This window comes from Solanum stenotomum, chromosome 10 (genome assembly GCF_019186545.1).
Source record: "Solanum stenotomum isolate F172 chromosome 10, ASM1918654v1, whole genome shotgun sequence".
Taxonomy (NCBI): Eukaryota; Viridiplantae; Streptophyta; class Magnoliopsida; order Solanales; family Solanaceae; genus Solanum; species Solanum stenotomum.
In genome coordinates, this window is record NC_064291.1 from 329,591 (window position 1) to 341,553 (window position 11,963).

Sequence of the window (11,963 nt, forward strand, 5' to 3'; positions counted from 1 at the left end):
TCACCAAGATTAATTAAGAGTACTACTCTTTGATGGACATATATGGATTAGTTGGTTTGTTTGTCTAAAAGAAAAAAAGGTACAATTACAAAGCACCAACATATAAAAGTCTTTAAAAAGCAAAATCTAATCAAATGCCATAAATACTAATTTCATATAAGCAGACATGTTGACGAACAGATATCTGCTTGTGGACTCCCGTAGAAACATGTACGATGGAGTACAAACAGTGGAAGATGACTTAGAACATTTTTTTGATCATTATCGAGTTGCATCAGAAATCAGTCAGTAGCCCACATATATTTATTTGCCTTAGCTAGCAATAAACAAAGTGATATAACATATTAAAAGGAAGGTATTTGTATTTGCTACTCGTAAATGATATAGTATTAATTTTCTTTCACCTTTTTTCGTGGTCTCTTATCTTTTCACTCTTTTGCTAATTTGAACTCACTATTTTAACGTTCAAGGTAAAGAATTCTTATCAATTGACAACATAAATATTGAATGATTAAACACGTTGTTGAGTTAATAATCAAATGGAAGTTTGGATGTATACATTAGCAATGAATGCAAATCAAATCAAAATTATTTATAATTACCTTATCAATAACTTGATTATGTAAATATATATTCTTGAAAATGATGTAATTAAGATCTAGTTCTTGAGAAGAATACCTTTTAATGAGAAAAATAATCAAATATATAATTTTTTTGCTTTTTCTAATTTTGTTTGTCTCATAAAAAATGATATATTTCTATACTAACAAATATTTAACTTTTAAACTTCTAGTTTTATTCTTGAATAATTTGTAGCCATTGTAGACATGTATATTTTCACCCTCCTTAAAGCGTTTATAACTTGTTAGCGTTGAATATTTTCTTTTAAGTCCAAAGTTGATTTTTGAATGTTTCGTTTCATTTTTAGTAGATTTTAATTGAAAACCACAAAATAGTTGTATTTTCAACTTGCGAGAAAAACAGAGAAATTATATTAAAAAAAGAGTATATTCTTTGCATTTTTATATATTTAAAATTTATTTAGTATTTTATATTGTTGGTTATTTTTAAGAAATAAATATATATGGCGATAACATGTTGACTAATGGTAAATTTATCTCAATCTTTATCAAAAACATATCTCATTTAAGAAGGGATTATTGTATTTTTTTTTCCTTTACAAAAATTTCAATCATATCCCAATTCATATGGACATTTTGATATGAATAGACCCAAAAATAAATACCACACTGAATCTAGACCTAATCGATGAAACATATATATTTTTAGGTGTAGTGTCATCGCCGAATTTTATTTTTGGTGTTTCATTCCTGACAAAGTTGTAGACGTATAAGCTTGCAATAAACTTCTAGCTCCTTCTTTGAATTTCAAGTAAGAGACCATATTATTTTTTTGTTTTGACATCAAGATAATTGACTAAGATGATGATGTTTTGAATATTTTCACTATAATCGAAAAGATAAACATCTACAATGGTTCTTGTTTTATTTAAAGAATATTTGCTACATATATATATGACCATTTTCTAATCTATTACTATCTTTAGATATATTTGGATTTAGCTTAGTTTGTTTGATAAAATTGTAGTTACGCGTCTTGACCTAACTACATCTTGACGAGTAGGCTTACGCAAGTCAAGATTGTAATTATGCGTCTTGACCGATGTATTTTCTTCGTTCACATTTAACTGTTACATTTTAATTTGACACACTTATTATGAAAATAATTAATAATATAAGTATTTACTAAACTATCTCTTATTAAATGATGTCTTAGAAAATGATTTGGAAAATATAAGTATTTAATGTTGAAGGTAAAATATAGAAAAAAATTATTGTCTTTTTTTTATATGTCAAAAGTGATAAGTAAAATGAAAATCTATATTAGGAATAAGTAACAAATAGAAGTGAACAAAAGGAGTATGTTGAAGATGAGATTGCAACTATGGAGCTACTAATAAATGTTCAACAATTTTAAAGCAAATCATAGGTAATTAATAATCTAGCAGAGCCAGGATTAAGAGTTTGGGGGTTTTAAATTTCCTTCTAAAAATAGAGAGGAGGGAGGGAGGGAGGGGGGGGGGGGGTTTCAAACCCACAAATCTAGCATGAAAAGTATTTTTGTGGTCTCTTCCTTGCCACTAAACCGTCAATCAATTTTGTTAGGAGTTCAAAGTATGTATGTGTGTGTATATATATATATATATATATATATATATATATTTAATTTTCTAGTACAGATACATGATCTAAGTAAAAGTTATTGGGTTTGTCCGAACCCACGAACTCCCACTTTTATTTAGTCTTTTATTCTCACAGAACAAAAATAAAGAGTCAACATCCTTTTGCCACTTCCAATTTCTCAAAAATGGAAAACTTCAATTCTTCAAAGCTAAGGAAACATATTGTCTCAATACTCTCAGTTCTAACTCAAAAATTTACTCTCTAACCATCAATCAATTCTAAATTGCGACTATGAAATAAATAAAATAATTTGTTATACCACGAATAGACCAAAAACATAACGAAGGATAAAATTAAACTATTTCAGATATATATGGACTACATTATTCAACTGCCTATTTATAGTCTCCTATAATTTCCTAAAATTATAATCCACCACATTTCTTTCTCTTTAATCTACTACATACACAATATACATTATCAAGAAAATGTTGTCACTTGGTATTTATATTATTGGATCTTTAGTTGTTATAGTTATTTTACATTACTGGAGGAACCCTAAAAGCAATGGAAAACTCCCACCAGGTTCAATGGGCTGGCCATTACTTGGTGAGACTATTCCATTCTTTGCACCAAATAAATCATTGGATATTTCTCCTTTTGTGAAGGATAGGATGCAAAGGTAATTAACTTATTTAAAGTTTTTACTCCCTCTGTTTTAATTTGTCTGTCCTTTTTTGACTTGGCGTAACGTTTAAAAAAGTAAAAATAACTTTTGAATCTTTTGATCTTAAATTAAAGGTATGTTAAATATACCAAAATGTCATTTAATCTTGTGGTTTTAAACATGTAATGCGGAAAGTTGAAGTTAAAGAGTTGTCAAAAAAAAAGAGACATTTTTTTTTAAACGGACTAAAAAGAAAAATACGACAAACAAATTGAAAGGAAGAGAATTATTACTATTATTGTCAATACTCTTTATAATAATCAATCATCTATAGTGATTAAACTTTACAATAGAACTAAATATACATTTCACAATATTCCGGGGCAGAGCTAATAAGGGCCCAGTGGGTTCATTCAAACCCCTTTTGGTAAAAATTATTCTGTCTATACATTATTAAAATTATTTTTTATGTATATATAGTAAATGTTGAATCTTCTTCGACTTCTTTGTGTACTTCTCTATATTTTGAATTCCCTTAATGAAAATTCTGATTTGCACCACTATTCACAGTCCACTGATCTCTCTGCTTAAAACTCACAATATCTAAATTCTGAATCAGATATGGACCGATATTTCAAACTAGTTTGGTGGGACATCCAATCATAGTATCCACCGACCCTGATTTTAATTACTTCATCTTCCAACAAGAGGGAAAATTATTTCAAAGTTGGTATCCACATACTTTTGCAGAGATTATGGGAAGGCAAAATGTTGGATCTTTACATGGTTTTATGTACAAGTACTTAAAAAACATGGTGCTAAATCTTTTTGGCCCTGAAAGTTTGAGAAAAATGCTGCCTGAGGTTGAAAAAACTACAAATAATAACTTGAAGAGATGGTCAAAACAAAAGAGTGTTGAGATGAAGGAAGCAACAGCCAAGGTAAGTAGTCAAAATTCTAGGGTAATTTCACAGATGGTCACTCAACTTCTATGTATTTCATTACATTAAATAAATTAATGGAAGACTTCTTCCAAGGAAAATCTTGATTAAAAGTAGAGTTAATGGTATACAACACATCTAAACTATTGTATTTTTGTGAGTTTCGTATTTCCGTTTCCTAGGTACCTAAACTATTGCTCCTTTTTGTATCAAAACACACCTTGATGTTGAGTTGACCTTCACGCACCTATTATTGATTGATTTTAAATATTTAACTAACTTAGCACCGATGCGTGTTTTAATATAAAGAGTGTAATAGTTTAAATAGGTAAAGAAAATAACGGACAGTTGACATATGAAATTAATGAAAAGTGATAGTCTATATGTATTTTTGACCATTAACTCTTGAAACCATATTTCTATTTTCCTCTATCTTCTATTAGAAAAAACATATATAAATATCAAACTTTGATATCTCATGATTTAAGATACAACAAAATAATCATCAAAGTTTGAAAATTTCAACTGAAATTTGATAACATACACACCTTTTAACAGACCCCTAAAACTAGTACTAAAGTTGAGTGACTATCCATGAAATGAACCCTCTAAATTCCCCATTTAATTAGAACTATACGTAAGTGAATTTAGGATTTATCATTTATGAGTTCAGATTTTTGAGTTTTTTTTTTTTTTTTTAAAATATGAATTCAAAGCATAATATTTTAATTTTTTTTTGCAGATGATATTTGATATAACTGGAAAGAAACTTATCAGCTATGATTCTGAGAATTCTACAGAGATTGTGTGTGAGAATTTTGTTGCCTTTATAAAGGGATTAGTTTCTTTCCCTATATACTTTCCTGGAACAGCCTATTATAAGTGCTTACAGGTATTTATAATTTAATTTCTATGCACTATTAGTAGCATAATAATTATTGGTAATCCTTTATAAAAAGTGGATAAATAATAACCTGAAAAATAAAAATGAATAATTAAAACTTGAACTCCCTATATAGCTCGATTTTGTGTGCAAGGTCTTGATGAAGCTTGGGTCGCATCATAAGGTAATTCAATGTATACCAAACTCTATAATAAACAATATTACTCCATATATTTAAGTTTATGTTATATATACTATTTTCTTACTAGATGTATTTTTTATTTAAAATGATATATTTATAACTTTTTGATAGTTTCCATTTTACCTTTAATAAGAAGTTTTTACAGTCACACAAATATTATCGGTATGTAATGCTACAAAATTTAAAGCTTTTATAACTGCACAAATATTATGATATATTTAATTAAAATTAAATACAAGTTTTAAAAGTCTAGATTTCTTTATTAAACTCTGTTGACTGCCTTTGATAGACGAAAAAAAATCCAAGCGGTCTAACCTAACCCCCAGGGCGGACCCCAACCGAAAGGCGCTAGACGGACTAAGGGCAAGCGAGATAAAGAAAGCAGCTGGCCCTATGTGTAAAACCTTGCCGCGGGAGAGTCTTTCTCCCCAAATTATGTCACACAAACTAGACCAAATAGAGTAATTAGTTGGTAACCAGTCGAAAATAATAATTAATCTACTATATATCACATGTTAAACTCCACTAATTATATAAATGACTCTTTACACTATTAATAGTCTTATATAAGTTAAAAGGGTTAATAGCATGTTTGATCCTTCAATTATTGACACCTTCTAATTTTAGTCCTTATAATATCTAACTAAGCACATTTAACTTTGAATTGCTTGAAATGTACACTTTCGATTCCTTCACTTATGAATATTCACATTTTTTTTATAATCATTAACCATTTCAGTGTTATGTCACCAATGTGTTATGTTATACTTGTAATGTTGCTCCATATTCGAAGGTAATAAATATACTTCTCTCTAGCTATAGCATATTTCCTACATAAAGGGACCAAAACCATGCATTTTAATTAATGCATATGCCACCAGTATTAAAATCAGAATCTATTAATAGCTAGCGGATTAAAAATATTATTCTCCCTAAATTAAATCCTATACAGTCAGATGTCTCTATAGTAACCATTCTGTAGAATATCATTTCTCTATAATAATAATCAAGTTTTCTTTATATTATGTTATACTCTTGTTCTCTATAGAAATATTTCGTTATTACATCCAAATTTATGGAACAAACAATATTATTATAACGACGTTAGTCTGAATTTATACAAGTCATGATTGAACTAACTGTTGAAGATGTTCATTAGGGAAGAAAGAAGATATTGAAGATGCTCAAAAGAATGCTAGAGGAAAGGAAATCACAACCAAGAAAGGAACAAAGTGACTTCTTTGATTATGTATTAGAAGAACTTCAAAGTAAAGACACAATTCTCACTGAGGGAATAGCTTTGGATTTGATGTTTGTGTTGCTCTTTGTTAGCTTTGAGACAACCTCTTGGGCTATAACTTTGGCTATTAAATTTCTTCATGAACATCCTCAAGCTTTGAAAGAATTAAAAGTAAGTGAAACTCATCTTCTTGATCAATTGAACAACATATATGTGTTATTTTTTAAAGATTCTACGTGTGAATTCAAACAAAAATGTAAATTAGTTGACACTCTTAGTCAGAATCATGTCACATAAAGTGGGACAAAGAAAATATTTATCTGCCTATGAAACATTATTTTTTTCTTATGCGACCAAACAAATATTGTATTATATCTTATACAAAATTTTATGTTGAGATTAATTACTCCAAATACCACAATCTAAATACTTTCAGGAGGAGCATGAGGCAATAATTAAAAGAAGGGAAAATGCATCTTATGGACTTACATGGCAAGAATATAAATCAATGAAGTTCACATTTCAGGTATATTTAATCTAAATTACTGTATATACTTTTTTATTTATATTTTATTTGAATATATACTTGAAAATGCAGTTTATCAATGAAACAGTCAGACTGGCAAATATTGCTCCTGCACTTTTCAGGAAAACACTCAAAGAAATCAATTTCAAAGGTTATTTTCGCATCATAATATTTCATAATTTATGCTTCATACTCTCAAATAATTCAGAAAATTCCCATTTTTAACTCATTTTGTCCAGTTTTTTTTTTTTTACTAAGTTTTAATTAATTTCTTTATTTTCTTATAATTATCTGATAAAGTTATTTTTCTTGATTATGTCTTTATATAACAAAAATTTTATGTGATGCAGGATATATCATTCCAGCTGGTTGGGCAATTATGGTGTATTCTCAAGCTGTGCACTTAAATCCTGCCAAATATGAAGATCCACTTCAATTCAATCCATGGAGATGGGAGGTGAGTCCTTTGTCGGAAAATTATATTATAATTCGATTTTTCTCAGATTTGTTGAAATTGCTAACAGGGAATAGAGCTAAATGGAGCAACTAGAAATTTTATGGCATTTGGAGGTGGCATAAGATATTGTATTGGAGCAGACTTTGCTAAGGTGCAAATGGCTGTATTTCTCCATTGCTTTGTGACCAAGTACAAGTAAGTGTTACACAAATATTTGATTTTGGTCTCACTATTTAAGTTTACATATTTTTTTTTGTTTGAATCTTCAGATATACGATGTCTGAAGTTAATATTGACAAAATATAAATGTAGGGATAGGGTGTTCATTCAGTTATTTATGCTTAAAGCTACCTATTTCCCCCCAAGTACAAGGGCTAAAAAGTTCAACCACTTTTGTCGAAAATGTCTGAAGTTCAGCCATATGAAACTTCAAATATATTTTATATCCAAATTATTTGAAGTTCAGATATAACAAAAATTTATACATAATAGCATAAATGTCTGAACTTCAGTCATATTTTCTTAATTTACTAAGAAAGAGACATAAATTAATCTCTGAAGTTGTACCGAAAAGTAAATTACACGCTTAAACTTTTGAGGCGACTTATTACACACTTATACTACTCAAAAGTGAATTTAATACCACCCTCAAAGCTGACATGAAAAAAAGATTAAATAAAAAATAAAAAAGGCGCGTTAGAGTAAAATAAAAGGCAATTTTTCCCACCCCCACCCTTCTCCTTCACGTTACCTTACCTTTCTCTTCCTTCATTTTTTTCTTATCACAAACACTCTTTTTGCTATAGCTAATGTGAAAAATAATTTATTTTTTCATGATAAATTTCCAAGAGAAAAATAGAAAATAACATTGCGGGATAGAAATTCATCGCAAAGATCGCGAAGTTGTTCAATTAATTAGGTTCACTGTTCGAAAAAATTTCCGGCGAGACATCTAAAATTGGTCAATCCTTACTATTGCCACATCAAATTCGTCAAGTTAAAAACGGATTATTCAATTTATTTTTGTGTTTTTTTGTTGATTGTGATCATTTGAAATAAGAAATTTTTCGGATCTTGGTTTTTTTTTTTTTTGGTAAAAAGTTTTTGAATTTTTGCACATAATTCAATTTTTAATGTATGTTCATAGATCTTTCTTCTCTCTCAGAAAAATTCTCTCTAGATTTTCTTCAAAATCAGTAATAGTAGATCGAGCATTAGTTTTTCAATTGTCTAACTAAAATCTTTGCAAATAAATATTGCTAGTTTTCACAATTCTCCTCTTTGAGTTTGAATGAAATTTGTATATTGTGATTTGTTTTGTGGTGGGAGAAAAATTAGTGGTGGTATGACTTTTAATTTCGATAATGACAATGAAACTCGTGATTTTGATGTGGATGGTGAATTTATGGTTATGATTGTGATGAATTTCAATGATATTGATATATATGGTTCCGATGGTGAATTTAGTTAAATTTTGTCACTACCCAAAAATAGACGTGATGACACTCGTCTTATCCCACCAAGACAAGTCAGCCTAAAACTCAACAATTACAATAAAATGCGGAAATTTATAATCAACTCAAAAATACCCCCAAAATTTGGTTGTCACATGTACAAGCCTCTAAAGTATTACAATTGATTCAAAAGAAAAACACAAGTCTCAAATAACTTTGTTTCTAGAATAGAACAAGATCATAAATAGGAGTAAGAAAGTCCATTGAGATGACAAACAACTATCTCACAAATCTCCAAGAAGCCTCGAAAAATAAGAGAATGGAAAGTATCACAAAATCCAGGCTCGTAACCTACAAAAATTGTAGAAGCAAGGGGTGAGTACCAAACCACACGGTACTCAACAAGTAAACCTCTAAACACAAGGTAATGGAATAGAATACGGGTACTCCTACCACCCCAACCGANAGCCTCTAAAGTATTACAATTGATTCAAAAGAAAAACACAAGTCTCAAATAACTTTGTTTCTAGAATAGAACAAGATCATAAATAGGAGTAAGAAAGTCCATTGAGATGACAAACAACTATCTCACAAATCTCCAAGAAGCCTCGAAAAATAAGAGAATGGAAAGTATCACAAAATCCAGGCTCGTAACCTACAAAAATTGTAGAAGCAAGGGGTGAGTACCAAACCACACGGTACTCAACAAGTAAACCTCTAAACACAAGGTAATGGAATAGAATACGGGTACTCCTACCACCCCAACCGAACCACCACAACTACAACCTGCATAAAAATCAACCCAACCTAACAATTCACAATTTACAAAGCACACAGCTCAACAACAACACTCTAACAATTACATATCCTCAACAACAAGCTCATTATTCCTCAATCACAACTTCCACAAAAAGGCACTCGCAATATTAGCAACACACAAGATCAAGTTCATAAATGATAAAAATGTGCAATGCAATGGAATGCAATGTCAAGTATAATGATGCATGTCTGACCTAGTGATACACACTCGTTGTCTCTCAGTCCGGGATCATGGGGGACATATCTGTCCATGCATCCATCGCGGCGCGCGATACGACCCTCGATAATAGTAACCATCACGGCACACGATACGTCCCTCAAAATATAGTATCTATCGCGACGCGCGATACGTCCCTCGAAATGGTACATCCTCTTTAATTTTTTGTTCTTTCTCAATTCACATAACACTTGTCATAACCATGTCTCAGAACAATGCAAATGACATATTCACACAAATAATGAGGAGATGACCATTTTCATAACATTGCACAATTCACAACAACACAATCATGATACAACATCAACAATGATTCAACAAGCCTTTCAAACCATTCTCAACACATCACACACAAACAATTAATCATAATTGCCTTTTATTACCCCTTTTTCATCATTAGAATTAATCAATGTGGACAAGTCAACCCATCACCAAGTCTCATTACCCCCAAACACATATTACAAGGAAATACACGAATTCCATACACTTAACAAGGGTTTAGAAATCCACTTTCCTCAATCAATCAAGAATTCACTCCGGAACTTGAGCCTTCCCGTTTCGTTGAACTTCCAACTCAAAGCAATCTATTCAAATAAATGACCACAATAAGACTCCAAAACTAACAACACTCATATTACCATGTGTTTAGCCTTGACCCAAAAATTCACCCAAGTTTATAATCAAGTTCCTAAATCTTGATGTCAATTAACATGTCAATTATCATATTTTCCAAGTTTCAAGCCTAGGGTTAAGTTCTAATTTCTCCAAATAATATAACCCTAACAGTATTCATATAAAATAATACATCTATTATTCAATTACATATCCTTGTATTATCAAAATTTGACTTATAATTTGATAATTATAGAGAGGAAAAATCTGGAAAAAGAAGATCAAAATGGTCCACTAATTCCTGAATCCATCGTAACTCCTGAATCTTATTCATATTGCCTATTATTTACCTAATCATTAGTCAATCATCAACTTTCCTAATCATCAATCACATTGACAGAAGTGATTAATACACATATATAACACTTTAACCTAATAAATTTAACAACTCATGCTGCACAGAAATCAGCATATAATACTATCTTAATTTATATCTACAACATATGATCTTATCTAAAACAAAAATACCTAATTGAATTCTTACCTAAATCGATTATTTCTTCCTTTTGATTGCCGCCGCATCGTAAGTAGTTTTTGCCAAAAAGTTATTGTTTTCCCATTGTTTCGTCAGTTTTCAACAGTTCAGGGCTTCTTGCGCTTATTTCTTTTATTTATTAATTATTATTTATTCATTTATTTATTTTCCTTTTCTATTTTTTCCCCCATTATTATTAGCAATAAATAATCCTTTGTTAAATCTGAAAATCATGTCACTCATTCTTATAAGTCATAAATTATTTATAAAAACTACTAAAAAGGTTAATATAAAAATAATTATTAAAATTCATAAAACAACTAAGAGGGTAGTTACAAATTTATTATGTTTGTTATCGATTTTTTATGATGAGAATGGTTGTGGGAAGATTCCGGTGGTGAATTTAATTATGGGTGGTGAAATCCATGGTGGTGGGGAAGTGAATTTGATGATAGTAGTATCAATGGTAGTGATTTAATGGTGGGTTTGATGGTGTATAGGGAAGAAGAAGAAATTGGGTGACATGGATTCTTTTTTAAAAATCTGACATAATTATTGATGTGGCAATGACATGGTGATGACGTGGGGCGAGTGTGAAACACTTTCTGATCATGTGACTGGTTGTATGTGCGTCAGGGTTGAAATAAATTCACTTTTAAGTAATTCAGGTGTGAAATAGGTCGTCACAATAGTATAAGCGTATAACTGACTTTTCGTGACAAGTTTAGGGGAGAATTTATGCCTTTTACCATTTACTAATTATGCATCACTAATTAAGAAAACTATGCTTAAATTAAATTTGGATGTTAAAAAATTCAGGTGGGAAACAGTCAAAGGAGGAGATATAGTACGATCTCCAGGCTTACAATTTCCAAATGGTTACCACATCAAAATCTATGAAAAATATGACTAAGGTATGTATAGAGGTGAATTCAAAATTTGAATTTTAAGAGTTTCTATAGGAATTTTAAGTTATATTAATATATGATAATAATAATAATTAAGTTCATATGAGCCAAATAACTCTAAATATTTTGGGTATTTCTTAATCCATATACAGGATCTGAGCAAAAATTATTGGACTCGTGAACTCAAGACTGTGAATGTATAAATCCACCTTTGGGTGTGTGCATAGTATAAGTGCATGTTTTAAAGTTATTATTATGGCTGATTCATAGTTTATGTATGAATAATGTATTTAAAATG

The 11,963-nt window shown here is 30.0% G+C and overlaps 1 protein-coding gene across 2 annotated transcripts; it reads left to right on the forward strand.

Annotated features, from left to right (window-relative positions):
* The first annotated feature begins 2,692 nt into the window (after window positions 1-2,692).
* Window positions 2,693-11,670, forward strand: LOC125878353 (cytochrome P450 87A3-like). 2 transcript variants are annotated; one of them, XM_049559591.1, is made up of 9 exons: window positions 2,693-2,886; window positions 3,491-3,812; window positions 4,555-4,704; window positions 6,057-6,308; window positions 6,574-6,663; window positions 6,736-6,814; window positions 6,996-7,120; window positions 7,188-7,315; window positions 11,577-11,670. In XM_049559591.1, the coding sequence occupies exons 1-9, from the start codon at window positions 2,693-2,695 to the stop codon at window positions 11,668-11,670; spliced, it is 1,434 nt and encodes a 477-aa protein (XP_049415548.1). The 2 variants fall into 2 exon arrangements, with proteins under 2 accessions (XP_049415548.1, XP_049415550.1); XM_049559593.1 differs by having other exon boundaries at window positions 7,014-7,120.
* Window positions 11,671-11,963: the final 293 nt, after the last annotated feature.

Coding starts and splice junctions, on each gene's coding strand:
- LOC125878353 (XM_049559591.1), top strand. CDS start 2,693: ATGTTGTCACTTGGTATTTATATTATTGGATCTTTAGTTGTTATAGTT. Junction 6,664..6,735: donor CAATGAAGTTCACATTTCAG/GTATATTTAATC, acceptor TTGAAAATGCAG/TTTATCAATGAAACAGTCAG. Junction 7,316..11,576: donor TGCTTTGTGACCAAGTACAA/GTAAGTGTTACA, acceptor TAAAAAATTCAG/GTGGGAAACAGTCAAAGGAG.